Source organism: Lactuca sativa, chromosome 8, assembly GCF_002870075.4.
Source record: "Lactuca sativa cultivar Salinas chromosome 8, Lsat_Salinas_v11, whole genome shotgun sequence".
NCBI lineage: Eukaryota > Viridiplantae > Streptophyta > Magnoliopsida > Asterales > Asteraceae > Lactuca > Lactuca sativa.
The window spans coordinates 38741271-38760803 of record NC_056630.2 but is presented as its reverse complement, the minus strand read 5'-3'; the positions used below and the strand labels follow the sequence as shown (position 1 = coordinate 38760803).

Sequence of the window (19533 nt, the reverse complement as noted above, 5' to 3'; positions counted from 1 at the left end):
TAGTTACCTTTCACCACTCATTTTTCTTTGTCATGTTAGCTTTCCATCCACTCATATTGTACTCACAAAAAGTTAGGAAATTGTCATCTTTTACTATCTTTTATTTTTTTTTATTTTTCTAAAAATAATTATTTTATACAAATATTATACTCATTTCGGAAGAAATTAAAAACCATGAATTTTAATATATTTTTTATAATTTTTTAGTATGTGTATGTTTGTGTGTGTGTGTGTCTATATATATATATATATATATATATATATATATATATATATATATATATATATATATATATAATTTAATAAATATTAAAAAAACTAAAAAAAAAAAGACTTTAAGTTTTTGTCCAATGAGGAGATGAGAGAAAACACAGGGATGATATCACTCACCCCTAAACCGTATGACCTAAACCGCACCCAATATATGATGTTTCAAGATGCGGTTCCTGTTTTCATTCACTCTTCACACACCCATTCCGACCGGTCTTATGGACCAAACCTTCAAATTTGATCAACCTCACAAGTTCCAAAAACGTAATTTACTTTGAAAAAAATTATAAAATCTGAATAAAATATCATTCTAAGTTTCTAATATATTTATATGTCAGATTATCTTATGAGCCATCGTAAAAAACTATATGCAAATAAAACGGTTAAAAATTAGCTTCTCTAAAGTTCTTGCATTACCTTGTAAGCTACGTCCCCGGTCTATTGCTTTTCACTTATTCAACATCACTTTGACTTCCATGTACCTTAAATTCACTTAAATTTACTATATCTTTTTCTCAAATTAAATATTACATTCATTTTAACATAACAACTAAGTTAGTAATAATATTTTGTCCCCAATGATTAAGTCATATGATGAGATAAATGTGTTTATCTAAGTACCCGCTTTATCCTTTTAAATAAAATGTATATATTGCAGCAAAAGTATAAAAAATAATAAAAAATTAATAGTTCTATTTGGGAAATGGTCTGCAATTGTGGGCATATAGTCATGTAACCTTCCCTTGCTGTCAAGTAAAGCATAAATTAACCATGCAACCTTTATTCTTTTTCTTCCCTTTTGCTCTATTGGGTAATACTTCCTCTATATTATTATTGCTCCACAAACACATCAATTAAATATACAAAATTGATAATCTAATTTGCTTTTGAGAAAAAAAATTATATATAATCAAGGATGTAAAAAATTTTGGAGATAGTTAGCAGGTCGAGCGTAATAAAAGTCATAATCTAGTGTTTAGACATATAAGTCACGAATCATCATACATTAAGTCTATAATCGATGTCGATGTTGACGTGAAAAGAAACAAGAAAAATGTTGTGTTGTCGATTCTAAGAAAGTGGATAGAGACAAAAGACATGATGAGAAGCGATAACTAGCTTTCTCTCTCTCTCTCTCTCTCTCTCTCTCTCTCTATATATATATATATATATATATATATATATATATATATATATATATATATATATATATATATATGTCTTTAATTTCGTATTTTTTCACCTTTTATTGATTATTTGACTTATGTTTTGACTTTTTTTTAACTATATTATTCTTATTATTTACTTGGTTGTCAAAATTTGACCGATTAGGATCAAGGCCAACTTAGATGACCAACTAGCACTAATCGTAAGCGGTTGGAGACCACTAACGTTTAGACGACAATTAATCGACCATTTAGACCAATTTTTACAACACTGAATAATAAATAAAATTAATCACAATTTTGACACATTAAGTGCTAGAATGATATTGATTTGGAGTTAAAAGTAACTAAAAAACACTTTACAAATAACGTACCCTTAGTTATATAAAATATTTGACTATCTTAAATGGGACAAATCAAATATTCATTTGTATCAATCGACCTAGAAATGTCAATAATTGGTCACACCCAAAGCCTATGACACGGGATGTGTTTATTATATCTTTCAAAACGACTAATAAAAGACTTTTAATACTTTACTACTCATACATTTATGTATATTATTTATTTTTTCACGTTTAAACGTTTTATTTGATACATTTTGTCATCAAAAGAATCTTTAATAATACAATTCCTTTCTACTAGTTTAATTCATGTTGACAGATATGCAACATGAAACTAGAATCATCAAACGTAAGATTCAAAAGGTATACTGATCTTGGTCTCTTTTTGTAGGTTTGCTAAATCATGAGGGGTAGTATAGTAATTTTACCAGAAAAATAGGAAAAGATTGAGTGGGTATCTTGACACAGTGAGTAATTGTAACTTGGCTTGTGAGACTCATTTGCTTAATTTCATACATTAAATAGTGACATCTTCTTTTGGATAGTATATAAAGAGGGTGGTGTAGGCTTCCACATTAAGCATTGCTTCCTTTCTTTCTCCATTTACACCACCACCACCACCACCATCTCCAAGACTTCACCACCACTAGCACCACCATGGCGGAGAAGACAGTCTTGTCCTCAGGGCTGGGCCACCTTTTCATGACGGTGTTTGTATTCAATTTTGCGAATTACATGGTGGTTCCGGCCATAACTGACGTCAGCATGGCTGCACTTTGTCCCGGAGAAGATGAGTGCTCATTGGCGATTTACCTCACCGGTGTTCAACAAGCGGTAATTAACAAGTTTAATCTATTTTTTTTTGTAGTTTATGAATTATCTGTTAGTTTTTTCCTCTTCTTATTTATTTATTTATTTATTTATTATTTTCATGGATAATGTAAAGCGGTTTTGTGTTATAAATGTATTCATTAATTAAAGCTTAAAGAACTAAAAACAAACAAATAAATAAATAACAATACTTTTGATATTTTTTATGTGTGTGTCTCTTTGCTTTTCTCGTCCAAAATGCACCGGTTACTTCAAGAAGAGTTTTGTTTTGTATTTATACTATAAATTGAATTAAATTTGTTCGATTTCCATTTGATTTTTGTATTTTGTGTTTTGACGCCGTTTGTTTGTTTTTTTTTTTATTTTTTAGATATCTTACTTTTTATTTAAAAATGGTCAAATACATTCATATATTATGGATAAGGAGTCAAACCTATATACTCATTTATTTACAAGACTAGATCAATGAGTTTAATAAAAATCATTAGAATTTTGTAATAAAAAGTTTTGTTTTTCTTCAAATACTTTCCCATAAAGAACATTTATATAATATTATGTTTTAAATGTGCGCAAAAAAATTATTCTTTTTGGACGTAAATATGTAAAGATTGGTGCCAAAAATTAATGACATGAAAATTTCACAAATAGTCAATTTTTAATTAAACTTAGCATAGTTTTATATAGACGAAATGTAAAATCAAAATTAATATTTTATGAGTTATAACCAAATAAGAGATCTAGTTATTATTTAAATTTTTATTATAAATTTATAACAGTGCTGAAATTAATTTTCATGTATATTTTTGTGTGAACTTACATAAATGACAAACTTAAGATAAATTGATAACATAAATACCAATTCAACTTATTTTGCTTTATGACACAACAATATCATTTTTCTATCATGTTTCTTAGTTACAATGCACCATTATAACTTTTGTGAAAAAAGTCACTAAATAATTAGATATTTATTATATTATTTTTTACATCCTCACTTTGTTGCTATATAGTAACTATCAATCTATCATTGATCATTTGATTGCTCCTATATTAGTATGTAAGCAAGTATTTGATATCTAGTGGTTGTAAGTTTAATATTCAATATTCAATACTAACAAAAACATGTTAGTTTTTTCTTTTTTTTTTAAATAAACAAGGCATAACTTATTGAAAAAAAGGACATGCTAATTACTTTGTATTAAAAAAATCAAAGTTTTAGTAGGAACAAGAAAAGATAGCAAAAGTGGTGATGGTGTTAATGTATGTATGTACGAAAAATGACAGATTACAGGGATGGGAAGCCTAGTCATGATGCCATTGATTGGAAACCTCTCGGACCATTATGGAAGGAAAGTCATGCTCACTCTTCCAATGCTACTCTCCACTTTACCTTTGGGTATATATCTTGTCTCTCTTATCTTTATATTTACCATCATAAATCGATATCAACACCAAAAATAACACATCACATAGTATATATTCTTACAAATTACATAAAGTTAGATATTCTAAATGTTATTAATTTAATTTTTAGGTTAACCCTCTTAGTATATCGAACAGGGTTACTTAAAAGTTACTATATAATGATTTTATTTTATAATCTTAATAAAATATAACTTTTTCTTTTTCAGAAGTTGTCTTATTACAATTCACAAAATTTCTAGTTTGTTTATTAGTATTAACAACGTGCTATTTGAGTAGAGTCGATTTATATTATAAGAAGCATAATGTATATTAAATTATTAGTCGAGGACGTTAAATAAAGTGTTTATCTAATCAGATTTGCTTTTACAAAAAATAGGTGTGATATGTTTTGGAAATAAAAGTATTATTGTAAAAAAAAAAAGTTTTGAAAAGAAAAGCAAGTGTCATGTTGTTAACGGGTATTGGATTTTAAAATTTATATAAAATATCTTAACAAAAAAAAAGTGAAAAATGGTTAGTGGAAACCTAGAGATACCGGCATCTTGTAACATAGTGGGATTTATATTGTCACTAGAATGGACAACTTTTCTTAATGTCTTCAAAACATGCATCGTGTATTATAAGATTGACAGATTAATGAGTTCCACAATTAATATCAACATCTTCATCAATCAGAAAGTATTATTGTAATTAAGATATATTGCAAAAGAAAAAAGTTACATTTAAAAAAAACAGTATTTGACATTTATGTGTGGAATTTATATCATTTATTTATATGGTTGATCATAAAAAATGAAATATATTGATTTGAAAACATATAATACCCTAAGCGGGCAAAATAAAAAGATTTTTTTTTCATATGTTCATAATCCTTTACATTTATTTATATGAAAAAGAAGACTTACCAAATCATATTAACTATATCATGTGAGTTAGTTTGGTCAAGTTAACTAACACAACTACTTAATATAAATAGAAAATTGGGAAAAACTGATAGAAAAAATATCACAATTAATCATTATAGATGTTTTATAGTATACACTTTAAGTAAAATAAAACAAAAACTATATAATTAATTAAAAAAAAGCTTTTATTAAAAAGGTACGAAAATAAAGTTACAATTTTATCTTTTTTTGCTTTTTTTTGTTACATCATATTTTGGTAAATCCTTGTCTAATCGGTGAATTCCCACTTCTTTGTTTTTTTTTGTTTTTTTTTGTTTTTTTTTAATCAAAAGAAATGTCTTCTCCCTACTTTTAAGTTTTTACACATTTAGAATAGTTGAAATGCTTCTTTATTCCTTTTTTATGTCATCACTCATCACCACCCAATCCTAAAGTTTTGACAAATAATTAAGGCTGATGGACCCATGTATATTGTGATGTGACCAATTATCATGTTTATTATACATTAATCTTACTCAAATTATTTGATATATAACTCATCATATGATTGGGATTTTCTCATTTTATTTGAATATGCAATTAAAAGATATGTAAATACGATGACAGTTTTATCTATTTTATTTGTTGAATATGTAAAACCAAATATAGCGTAAATTACATTTTGGTCTTTGAGTATTTTTGTTTTTGTAATTTTAGTCGTTAACAGTTTTCTCCTAGAATTTTGGTTTTTATTTGATGTTTTTGTGACAATTGTTGTATTAGTTCAAAATAAAATGATTATTTTTGGTCCTTAAGCATAGATGATTCTAACTAATTTGGTCCAAAAAGTGAAGTCGTTTTTCTTAAATCAGAGATAAAAGAAATGTTAAAAAAAAGTTCAAATAAAGACAAAAATCATAGAAAACCCTTTTTGAGACCAAAATTAAAATAATTCAACTATATTTAGAGACCAAAATGTTAGAATGAAATAGAAGTTATATCATGCAAAATGATTGGTGTTTGTTTTTATAGTATGGTATATATAATAATGAGAAATGAATCACAATTAAGAAAAATAAATGCGCAAATGCATGAAGTATGGTGTACATGTTATTCACTAATTCATTATTTGATGGGTAAAACAGTAATTTTGGCATACAGCAGAGATAGGAATTTCTTCTACGCATACTATGCGCTCAAGACCCTCACTTCCATGATTTGTGAAGGAGGTGTCCTTTGTCTGGCAAATGCATATCTGGTAATCATCTATCATCGTCTTGTACTTTATGCATCTATATTTGTACCTTATCAATCTTAACGTTATTTTTTAAATTTTAAAAAAATATTTAAATATATTCTTAACTTATTGAGAATTTACAAAATTTCATTTATATTTATTATCTTTCTACAAAATTATCTTAAATCTTTTTGTTACGAAAACTTTATGAATTATATAAAACCAAGTAGTATAATATAGTTGAAGGGGATTAGAACACCATTTTAGTTTTTACAAAATGTGATAAAGATGCTAGAAAAATAGACAAAATAACCTTTCGTCTTTCACAATAATTTACTACAATTTTGTATTTTCTTTTATTCCACATTAAGCATAGGATATAAATCTAAATGTCACTTAAATAGTTAGACATTATATTTTTCATTCATTTTATGTTTAAAATCAAGTTAATTATATTGTTATTTTTAGTTTTTATTCGTCTTTTTAAACTTCTAATTTTGCAAATATTCAGGCGGATAACGTGCCACTGTCACGGCGGGCGACGGCGTTCGGAATCCTCTCCGGCATATCATCATGTTCGTTCGTTTTCGGCAATCTCTCCACTCGTTTCCTCCCCTCCGCAGCCTCCGTTTTCCAAGTAATCGAACACTCTAAAATAGATATAACTTCAGTTATGATTAAAATTATCGATGAATTGTGCTATAAAGTATATGTATATCGGTTGTTTGTTTTAGGTATCTGCGGCGGTGGCAATGGCTTCTGTAGTTTACATGAGAATTTTTCTTCCAGAATCTAGTATGGAAGCGGCGTTGATCGCCGTTTCATTGAAAGAAGAAACGGTGAATGATTGTCTTCTCGAAAAAGGATGTACGAACAACCGCCCCCCTTCCCGTACAACTCCTTCTTTGCACGATTCAATTGCGTTGTTGAGGAGTAGGTATGTGAATTTTGCTCTTATCCAGACAATCGCTTATTATAATTCCCCAATTTTGGAAAATGGTTTCCAAACTTTACAAGGAACTGGTTCTAAATTTGTTTATACTCCTCAAAAAGTAATTCAAATTGATATCTAATCTGTACTATACGAGAGTCTTCTTCACACATGCAATGCCCTACCATTTGTGCACTTTGAGACGAATATACCTACCGTTTGTGAACTTTGAGACAAAAATGGAAAAACTGAATTCTTTCTTTCTTGAATGCTACTTTCACCTACCATTTGTGAACTTTGAGACGAAAATGGAAAAACTGAATTCATTCTTTTCTGAACGTTACTTTCAGCTGGACATTTTCACAAGCAGCAATCGTGGCATTTTTCAGTAGCCTTGGTGAATTAGGCCTTTATTCTGCACTATTGGTACTTCATAGTTCATACACCATAGCAACAAACTGCTCTTCTACTTTAAGCTTTTTCATTAAGCATTCTTTTCTGTCTCCTGCAGTTCTATTTGAAGGCCGAATTCCATTGGGATAAAGACCAGTTTGCTGACTTGTTGATCATCAATGGTATCGCAGGGATCATATCTCAAGTATGCAATTTATAATTAGGGTTCATGAATCATGACTACTTTCACATGCAAATATTATAAGTATAATCTTGTTTTCAACTCCTGCAGATGGTTCTTATGCCCCTGTTAGCTAGAGTAATCAGTGAAGAAAAAATTCTTTCAATTGGACTCATCTTTAACTGTGTACATGTAAGTAGATCTGTAATTATATATATTAATTTCAACAAAATTCACATGACTAATCTTGATCCCTCATATAACTTTGGGTTTAAATGCAGATTTTCCTTTACAGTGTAGCTTGGTCTTCTTGGGTATGTACTTGTGCTTAACTATTATGAACAAGTTCTTTTTTTATTACACTTTTGGGTGTATGTTTCAGTTTTACTAATGACAATTATTAATATTATTTATTTTTTTGTATCAAAAAGGTTGTTTATGTGGCAGCCATGTTTCAGATTTTGGCTGTTTTTGCTGGACCAAGTGTGAGTTCCTTGTGTCTGTTGTATTTATTTATTTATTTATTTTTTGATTTTTTTGTTATCTTATCAAAGATTTTGATGTTTTTCAGTTGAGAAGTATTGTGTCCAAACAAGTAGGTCCTACTGAGCAGGTAATCTTAAGCGTTTATATATTATATTTAATTAAAAGTTTTTCTTTAATTACGTCTTACTTCTAGACAGAAGGGTAAAATGGTCATTTACTTTGTTTTCAGGGAAAGGCACAAGGGTGCATTACAGGCCTATGTTCTTTTGCCAGTATTGTTTCACCACTAATTTTCAGCCCTCTAACAGGTGATTAATTTTTTAAGAATAGTAGCATACATTATTTTTTTTTTAATAATTATAACCGAAACTAATGAATTTTTATGGTTTTATACAGCTTTATTCTTATCTGACAATGCTCCATTTGAGTTTCCTGGTTTTAGTCTTGTGTGTGCTTCATTTGCTGTGGTAAGAAATATTTTCTTTTCTTAATTGATTTATGTGATAGTTTTGACATTTTATTGACCATAATCGGATATAAAAATAAATAAAAGAATCTCAATTTTATGTTGGGTGTTACATCAAAATCACATTCTTTATTCTGTTGTGCATAAGAAAAAAAACCTCAATAACTACTTTCTATTAAAGGCTAAATGACCATTTTACCCTTTTGTTTGACATTTTATTGACCATAATTGGGTATATAAAGAAGAAAAAAGATTTTTTGCTTTTATGTTGGTTGTTACATCAAAACACATTCTTTATTCCTTGTGCATCAAAAGACCTCAATAACTACTGTCTATTAAATGATCATTTTACCCTTTTGTTTAGATGATTGCGTTCATCCAGAGTGTCATGATCAGGGCCCCACCCCAACCTGTTCCAGATTCAAAACTTGACGACTCTGCCTCAGTGGAGGCTTAAACTATTCTAATCATGGTATTTTGTTTGTTGGCTTGGTATGGTGGTGTATTTACTCTTATACCCTTTTCTAGCTAAGTACATAGTAAGGGCAATTACGGAAATGTTGGTTTTTCACAACGTGAAGTTAGCTACAAGGTAATGGACAAAAGTTCCATTTTTAGGGGTAGTGTATATGAATATGATGTCTAAGTTGGTATTTTAGAAGTATTTATTTGTAGTAAGATTGTTAATATATATATATATATATATATATATATATATATATATATATATATATATATATATATATATATAAGTTATAGTATGGTTATGGTTAGGGGTAAAAGTGTCAAGTTACCACTTTTGTTACATATTTCTTGTTGGTGTATCATGTCTGTTGTGGCTTTAAGCCTATATATGTAACTTATTTTTTTTTTTTATATAATGAAGAAATGCAATGTCACTTTACTTTGTTTTTTTGTATGAAATTTGAAGTGGATTACCATCATGTTCATATATTAGCTTACATTGAAGATTTAGCAAAAGTAAAAATATTATGGAATGGAATCATAAATGAACGGAATTATCAACAAGGTCTAAAATGGATCATTATATTCCATTCTCATATTTAGTTGTCTAAAATGAATCAAATAAGTCATTCCATTTAGGGATGAAAATTTCACCCGACCGATGGGGAACCCGGTTTCCCCGCCCTAATCGGGGACGGGTATTCCCCGCCAAAACGGGTACCGGGTACGGGTAAGGGTATGGGGCCGGGATCCTCATTATGTTAAAACCGGGGATGAGGCCGAGGCCAGGTATAACAATCTCCAATCCGCCCCGCGCCCGCTTTGATGACTATATATATATATATATATATATATATATATATATATATATATATATATATATATATATATATATATATATATATATATATATATATATATATATCATTTTTGAATTAAATTTTTTTTAAACGGTAAATCTAACATACTCCTAAACTACTTTTTATATCCACCTATGTCCACGACGAGACTTGAACCCTCAACCTCAAGAAAGGAGGGCAACACCGGATACCGCTGGGCTAGAAATTAGACCATCAGAGATAGTGTTCGTATATCAAATTATGTTTTCTATTCCAAGAGTTCGTCAATCGTCACTTCATTCAACGATCTATATACCAAATCGTCACTTTTCGTTTTGATGTTTGTTAAACTTTATGATTGATGTAAACAAAATTTGATTACGACATATGGTATTGATCGCTTATTAAGCTTGATTTTTTTTTTGTGTAAATTGAGTTTTATTATGTTGATAGATTGGGGAAGAGACGGGGATGAGCTCGGAAAAAACCCAAAATACAAAGGGAGATGATTTGATTCCCCGCATTCGTTGGGGATGGAGACGAGGTTAGACACCCGGGAATGGGGACAGGGAGGGTCAACCCCGCCCTATTTCCATCCCTAATTTCATTTTAATATTATGGAATGAACACTAAGTTATATTAAAATGATAGATAAAAATATAATTTTATATAAATAAAGTTTAATAAAATAAAAGTACGTCGTTAAATAAATTCCATATAAACATATTTTATATCGTTTAATCCAAGGTATATTTATTTGCCGTTCAAAAATAAATAAATAAATAAATAGTTAAAAAAGTAATTTTCAATTAAAAAAATAAATGCACGAAATTTTACATTTGAGTAATATAGTAAAAATATTTTTAGTTATTTTTGGAAAATAAAACAATTTGATCAAAATTTTGAATTGAAGATTATATGAATAAAACAAAATCGCTCCGATGAAATAAAAGTTAGCTCAAAAAAATAAATCATATTCCATCTAATTAGCGCAGAAGAATGATTTTACGCATCGTATGAGATATGATGTTGCAAGCATTCCATGACCAATGTTTCTTTTCATTCTTTTATAATAAACAAACAAGATTTTCTTACGTTTCGTCGTAATAGTACAATATATTTCAATATCTGTATTAATACTACCTAGAAAATTGAAATCTTAACGTTACAAAACTAATTAAACTTTTATAGTAAAAACTTATAAATATTAATAAATTATTTTAAATAAATTATTAAATTAAGATATTTTTTTTAGTTATATAAAATTATAATTGTTGATTTAAATAAGTACGTGATCTTATAATATGTATTAATGTTATTTTAATTTTTATTCTAATTTATTTTATTTAATATAATTAGAGTAGAAATTTAAAATTTAAAATTTGAAAAGAAGAATCAATAGGTTGATATGTGACATGTCATTAATTAGGAGATATAATAGGGTGACACATGACAAAAAGAAAAATCAACCTATTTTTTTTATTAGAATAGGAAGATGTTTGGTTTTATATGTCATATTATTTTGTCGGTAAATTATTGCTTATTATATACTCCGTCTGTCCCAAAATTATTGCCCACAGATTAAGAAAACATTAATTACCGCTAACTTTATTAAATGAAATGACATCTTACCATTTTGTTGCATTTAGTTCTAGTGTAGTTGCATTTAATTTCATGATAGTTTAACTAATAATAAGGGGTATTTTAGTAAAAATGATATTTATTTTTAGAAGTAGGTTATATTTTGGTACAAACCAAAAAGGAAACATGGACTATTAATATGAGACGGAGAGAGTATTATATAAATACATATATGAATATAAATTATACATACTTGCAACAACATCATATCCCATGATTTTATTACAATAGGTTAAATCATCATTCAATGGTTAAATACCACTTTAGTGGCCCATTACGTCACTTATTAAGTCCTTAATTCCAAATCTAATATTTTATTGTTCTAAAAATAACACCCATAAAATTAATGAAAATTTTAAACTTTTTAAAACCAACCAGAAATCATATTTGTTTACAACATAGTTTTCAAAACATGTTTAATATCAGAGTTTTCCCAAAATCATAACATAAAACAGGAGGAGGTGCACAATAAAGCCTTCGTCTTCCCATAATCATCTGAGGTACCTGAAACATAACCCAAAATTGTAAGCCCAAAGCTTAGTGAGTTTTCCCCAAAATACCGATACACAACAAATAACACAAATATAATGACAGCATGCAATGGGTCTACAGCTAACAGACTGGATTACCCCTAAACCCACAATATAAGTCTAGCTTGCCCCATTGGCCCACAGCTTATGTTTGGCTTGCTCCCCAGCTCGATCAGTCACTGGACCAAATACCACTAAGCCCTCAGTACGAGTCTGGCATGCCCTTCCCGGCCTTCAACTCGTATTTGGAATGTTCATGATTCCTTAGTATGAGTCTGGCATGCCCTCCCTGGCCTTGAGCTCATATCTGGCATACGCCAGGGTTTGTTGGCCTACCACCTCAACCTCACCGCTCATCAAGAGCCTTTGTGCCTAAGGCTTACAACCGGCCCGCACCGGGTATCTTGGCCTACCACACAAAGCGGGACCGCCTCAACCCAACCAATCACAATATGTCGACATATAAACAATCAGGATCAAGTAGACACATAATACATGCAAACAACAATCATACAACTTACTACTGCCTACTAATCCTCTCACATCATAAAGTCCCACTACCAGCTAAACCCCCATAGAATGCGTAACCATAAGTAACCAGAGGTGAGATAGCCACCCCAAACAGATGGTCCTACTCTAGCTACAACCAAACAAGGAACAGGAAAGAGAGCCTAGACCAAGAGTTCTCAAGCTATCCTATATGACCATCGACAGTCCCTAAGGGCAATCCATATATGATAATCAGCAAGCACATATAACATATGGTCCTACAGGTTATTACCACAAAGCAACATACTCAATACCAGGAGACAAATCTAACTGATCACTACAACATAACAGCATACTCGATACCAGAACATAGATCTAACAGATCACTACAGCATAGCAACATACTTAATATGAGAACACATATCTAACAGATCATTACAGCATAGCAGCATACTAAATATCAACAATCCAAGAAATGCATGGTCGTATATACTCAGAGGTGAGATAGTCACCCGGACAGGTGATCCTACTCTAGAACCACAACCAAACAACGAACAGGTAAGAGAGTTTAGATCAAGAGTCCTCAGTCTATCCTACATGACTATATACAGTCCCTAGGGCATCACTATACTAACAGATAACCAAAACTAGTGGGCCGACATTGGTGCCTTCGACCCACGGGTACAGTGAGGCGAAACTCACCTGGGTATGCACGTAGAAAACCACTGTAGCAATGAAGGACTCTACCAGCTTTAACTCACTTCCAAACACCTACAAGAAGATACTTGAGTCAATACATGATCACAAGTCATAGTCACTTACAACAGTGACCACCTCACATGAAATGACGGTTACGGTTTCACATAAAATGACGATCAGGGTTCAGTAAGAACACTTAACCCATTAAGGACTTAATCACTTAAGGATATGACTGATTAAGGTTTGACTTAGTCATTCTCGGGTGAAATAATAATCCAATCAATGGCCTAAATATGTACCTGATCATTGTCCAAAATAGAGCTTCCCGATTCTAGGGTTTTTTTTACATAAAATGATAACTAGGGTTAGTGTTCCACACTTAACCCCTTAAGGAATTAGTCCATTAATTCCACTATTGTGTTAAGTTAATTGTAGAGGATTATTAACTATTATTTTTAAGTTTAATTAATATTTTTACTGTTGGTCCCGACCAACTCCAAAATTAGGGTTTCTTGATATTAGGGTTTTCTAAACCCTAATTAGGGTTTCTAACTCCTTAAGCTAGATAATTAGTTAATTATATATATATATATATATATATGTGTGTGTGTGTGTGTCTGTGTGTCTGTGTGTGTTTATAAATCGGGGACCACCCACTGCCACCTCGGGTAGTGGTGGTCGGTGGTGGTTCATGGTGGCAGGACATGGAAACCACCATTGTTATGGCGGGAGTTATAAGTTTTTAGGTCCAAACACACACACATAAGCACACAACCACCCAAGGTGGCAGCTGGTGGTGACATGAGGTGGTAGTGGGGGGTTCATTTTCCAGCCAAGGGTTGCTCATACAACATCACACCATGAAATATGCTCACACACACACTAAATCACACACACAACCACCTCACACTGTGGCTGGTAGTGGTAGAAAGGGCAGCAAACGAGTGGCACCTACCATGGTTGGATGCCATGGTGGTCCTCCTCACGAATCCGGCCACAAAACTCCCATACACACATCCATCTCGTTACAGCAGCAACACACACCCACTTTGCAAAACACAAGCACATCCACCTTTTCACGGTGGCATGCGGTGGACGGGGTAATTGGCAGCAACACACGACATGTAGCACCTGGTTCTTGGTACGTATTCTTTGTATTTAACCTTTTAAATATTGCTTTTTTTGGCCTTGGACTCGGCGATTTGAAGGACCAACTCGCCGAGTAGAAGTGGGATAAGACGCGAGGTCTAAGCTGAGACCCTGTCTGGGCAAAAACCCTAATCCAGGTGTTTGCACCCTATTTAAACGCTCTAACTTGGCCTCCTTTGTCCCTAACACTTCCAGAGAGTTGTAGAGCGAAACCCTAGCCCCCATATTGTTCTTGTGAGTGATTTTGGCTTTGTGAAGGAAGTTTGGAGCTTAGAAGAAGAAGGAGGAGGTTGAAGAGTGCAAGGAGGGGAGGTAGATCCGAAATCTACACTGTGAGAAGCTTCCATTCATGTAGAAAAGTTCCTACCTTGATCACTAGTTCATTAGATCCCCTTTTGTCCCAAATTGGTGGGTTTCAAGCCCTAAAACCTCAAACTCCATGTTCTGAAAGGACTTCAGATCTATGTTCTGAAAGGACTTCAGATCTAGACCTTATAGACATCTTAGAAGTGTAAAGTCTTTGTGGTTGAAGTGATTGAGGTCCCTATTGAGTGCATGACCTCATAAAGAGCTTGGAATTGCCTTTTGGAGCTCATAGGGCCATGCATGCACGTAAAGTTTGCAACTTTACGTGATAAGCATGCCCTAGGAGCTTAGATCTATGGTTTGGAACCGTTGCATGTCTCAGATTTGGTCTGTATGGGAGGAGAGTGGAAGGGACTCGGCGAGTTCTATGAAGATGATCTTAGACTCGACGAGTTGGATGAACAACTCGGCGAGTCCTTTGAAGATTGCCTGGTACTCGACGAGTTGTTCTTCAAACTCGGCGAGTCATATGAACTGTTACTGAGTTAAGACGGGTTTAAGTGTAGAAGGTCCAACCCTTCGTAGCTGCACGCGAAATTAACAATTTAACGTGTAGCAATTGTCCCAGAAACCCAAATCCTCAAGATGGATGCTCTGGTGAGGATTTGGAATCGAGTAGGAGATCTGCTCGTGGGACTCGGTGAGTTGTTCTCAGACTCGGCGAGTCGGATCTCAAGTCGATCCAATCGTCCCAAGTAGTGAGTTATGGGTGACTCAGTGAGTGGAAGAGGGGCTTGATAAGTTAGTGCTGGGATAGTAAAAGAGGGACTCGGTGAGTCTATGCCATGACTCGGCGAGTCCATTCAACTGGAAGTTGACTTTGACCAAGGAGTTGACCTTGGACCTGGGGTAGGTCAGTCATTTGACCTAAGGGTATTTAGGAGTGACTAATCTATGTTTATGGATTATAGCCGGAGGATTACTGGTGTAGCAGTCAGTCGTCTAGCAAGCAGACTCTCAGCAGCTACTTTTTGAGGTGAGTTACCTTCCATTAGCGGTGGGTCCACGGCCACAATGTCGGCCCACCAGTAGGAGTTGTATGTTAGATGATTGTATTTGTGATATTTATCTAGGTTTGCTACTACTTGATATGTTTATGTGCTAGCATGTTATGATGTTATGTGATAGTGGTAGTAGTAGGGGTGAAATAGTCCCGAGCATCCGGTCGAAAGGACCGAAGGGGAGGTCGGCACCCAGATATGCCAGGCAGTGTCCGGTCGAAAGGACCGAAGGGGTAGGTCGGGCACCCAAATATGCCTGACAGTATTTGTATGTTATGTGATTGTATTGTATGTGGTACGATGAGGGAACTCACTAAGCTTCGTGCTTACAGTTTACAGGTTTGTTTTCAGGTACCTCTTCTTCGAAGGGGAAGGAGCTGGCGCAGTAGCGGCACATCATACACGCACATTGTTCTCCGCACCGTGAGTTATTCTGGGATTTGTACTCTGACATTATGGTTATTTTTATGTTTTGGTTTCCAGACACGAAATATGTTTATGAAATGATAGGATCAAACAATGTTTATTCACAAATGTTTTCCAAAGTATTGATTTAAAAATGGAATTTTTGGACGTGAAAATTGGGTCGTTACACGGCAGCCGCTCGGAGCAGCGGCGGCGACAACGTCGTGATAACAGAAAGAGGTAGAGAAGAGAGAAGGTGGACGACTCCTACCGGAAATAGCAGCCACGACAACCACGAACGTGCTTCTACCGATCATCCACTGCCACGACGTCCAATGGCAGCCTTCGTATTCAACGCATGAGGTACAACGATGGTTGTTCAGTGGTGCAAGGCAGTGACTAAGAGGTTGGCGACGTTAAGGAGGGGGGGGGGGGGTCGCTGCGGCTGGAAGATGGAGGGATAAGGTGGTGGTGGCTAAGAGATTGTTAGGGTTAGGGTTTTGAAGGGTTGCGGTTCAAATGAAGGGACTAGGGAAGGGTAGCGGCTTAAGTCCCGATTCCATCTTCAATCTGTGGACAATTTACACTCCATTCCTTCCTTCTCAATTTCTTTTCAAATTAAATCCATAATTTACCAAATAGCCCCCCCTTTCAGAATTCATTACAACTCAAGCCCAAATTTTACAATTTACCCCTCAATATTCACAATTATAACTTTTAACACCTATGACTAACACTGATAAATTATTATGGATTTAGGGCTAATAATAAAATAAAAATAGAAATTGCATCTTGGGGTTTTAGGGCTTATTTATTTATTTGTTTATTTATTTTTATTTATTACTATTGTTATTATTATTTATTTATTTACTTATTTTATTTTATTTATTTATTTTTACCGGAATGTTACAACTTGAGTTCATAAAAAAATATAGGCGAAAACCCAACCTGATTTAGAGTATGGATGCAAAAGTTATCACTAGAACAAGTTTTCACTTTTGACCTTAATGCAATGAACTAATCAACCGAGTAAAGCCAAGAAGGAATATCCACTCGACCAATTCAACAGGCTTGATGCCTAAAAACATGTAGTTATGATATAGGCCAAGAAGGATTGTCCAAACTCATTCCAGTCATTTCCAACCCTCTTCAAAAGGCCTTAGATTATTAAACTAACATACTTCTAACATAATTTGGCATTAGATTAACATCAATCTTACATCTAGAAAGAAGATCTAAATCATTTCATGAAGGTTTAGTATGCTTCAAAACTTCCATAAACTCCATCTATGAGCATTGTAAGAGGTATAATTTATCAAACTCACATTCAATGTTTATCGAATGTATTATGGTGATTTTAAGCATATTTAAACTCAAATAAACATCTAGACATGATTTATAATCAATTATTAAACATCAATTTAGGAAATCGTAAACATATAAGCTTCATTACAACAATAACAACCTCAAACAAAACATGAATCTACAAATAGCAACGTAGCTCCAAAAGATTATTAGACTACTTTCTACTATCATCCAAATCATATAAACAAGTTCATATATAGGATAATAAGTTATTATCAAGAGATTTTAGTGAATTTAATGTTCTTGATTGCACTCAAAACTCAATGGAATCTCATTAGAAGCTCCACAACGTCAACTAAACTCAATAAACTCAAATTGAAGCATGGTTTGCAACTTGAATTTAGATTAGAGATACAACATGATCTATCTCACACCCCAAAACCAAGAACGGCGGAAACATTCTGGGGCGGAGGACGTCATGTACAGTATCACAACAATGAAAAGTAGTAAACAAGCAACTACATCATCCATTGCATTAATAATATAATTATTATACAAGTGTGTTCTGTCAAATTATAATAGACACTAAAGCATAAATCAAAATGAAAGATGAGTCTTGAACGAGCTCCATCTTCTCTAAACCTTGCATCGGTACCTGTCTATTGATGACCTGAGGATACAAGTAATTTTGAAAGCGAGTATCAGCTTTGAAGCTGGTGAGATCATAAGTATTTTAGTGTCTTAATTTGAATGTAAGAATTTGTATGTATATGAATTGTAAGTATTGAAAATGTATGTAAAACAACTGTAAACGTTTGAAAAACTCTAGAAATCCGTATGATTCCTACTATTATAACAGGGAGCCTTCTACCAAGACTTAACTGATCTATATGTAGCCTTCTACCAAGGCATCTAGTGTCTGTGTGTGTCTCTTGTAAGAGTGTGTATTTTCCCAAGTCTGACTATCATTAACTAAAATTTAGTTTCTACATTAACGTGCATCATGTGAATGTTCACGAAGTGAATGTAATGGGAAAATGAAATAGTACTATGGTGTAGTGTCGAACTACAACCGTACCAATTACCTTAAGTCTAGGGTAATTCTTCTAAGTACTGTTGCATTTGTAATAAATAACTACATCGGTACTCAACTGCCTGACTTGAGGGATAAGGTATAATGTGATGTCTAGATCCCAGGCTATACGCTCCCCTGTCAAAGGGATTTTGGGACCTATACACGACCCCTGCATGTATGCAAGCCGTGAGCATCCACATTACTATGATCATGTATACCCGATATAATTGTCACAATTGCGTTGTGATTCATCGGTATAGATAGATCCTGAACTTGTTCCATGCTATAGCACCTAGTGATGTTTGTCCTATGTATATGTAAGCGTACTCATGTAAGTGTGATCATGTAATTGTACTCATGTAATTGTGATCATGTAAACATATCTATGTAATAGTATAGTAATGTACTGTAATGTTCTAGCTGTAATGTATGTTCTCTCTATCTAGCAAGTATAGTAATGTACTGTAATGTTCTAGTTGTAATGTATGTTCGCTCTATCTAGCAAGTATAGTAATGTACTGTAATGTTCTAGAAAGTATTGACTCGTGAATGAACTGACTCATTGTATGATATCACTTTCTAGTAATAGTTCTAGTATCTTCCTAAACTACCCATATGGTAGTTTACTAGTAATCTAACTGGTACGTATGAACATGGATGTATACCCTTGCTACCTAAGGGCATTAGATGGACTGGAAGGACCTTTACGACTATATATGTACACATGATATATAACTAATATTTAAACGACCTTCGGACGGGTACCCGATATCCCACCAGACCACATCCAAATCAAGGAAAAGGAAATAGGGTGGATAGCCTTCCTAAGTCTTTTAAACTTTCCTTATATAACTATACATATAGAGGCATGCAATTGATAATATAAAAGCATAAAATAAGTTTTGTAAAACCTTTGAACATAATTATTATCTAAGAAAAGATCGACTTGATGTCA

General features: G+C 32.9%; 1 protein-coding gene across 1 annotated transcript; it reads left to right on the top strand.

The window, feature by feature from the left end:
• The first annotated feature begins 2349 nt into the window (after positions 1-2349).
• On the top strand, positions 2350-9538 carry LOC111914303 (uncharacterized). The gene is made up of 14 exons (XM_023910075.3): positions 2350-2614; positions 3896-4007; positions 6066-6178; positions 6669-6794; positions 6892-7094; positions 7439-7514; positions 7600-7686; positions 7774-7854; positions 7944-7976; positions 8094-8147; positions 8234-8275; positions 8378-8456; positions 8545-8615; positions 8979-9538. The coding sequence occupies exons 1-14, from the start codon at positions 2438-2440 to the stop codon at positions 9069-9071; spliced, it is 1347 nt and encodes a 448-aa protein (XP_023765843.1). The 5' UTR covers positions 2350-2437; the 3' UTR covers positions 9072-9538.
• Positions 9539-19533: the final 9995 nt, after the last annotated feature.

Bases quoted from the DNA above. Each gene is read 5' to 3' on its own strand.
- LOC111914303 (XM_023910075.3), top strand. From the start codon at position 2,438: ATGGCGGAGAAGACAGTCTTGTCCTCAGGGCTGGGCCACCTTTTCATG. The intron at 4,008-6,065 runs GTATATATCTTG...TGGGTAAAACAG, and splicing joins ACTCTCCACTTTACCTTTGG to TAATTTTGGCATACAGCAGA. The intron at 7,977-8,093 runs GTATGTACTTGT...TGTATCAAAAAG, and splicing joins GTGTAGCTTGGTCTTCTTGG to GTTGTTTATGTGGCAGCCAT.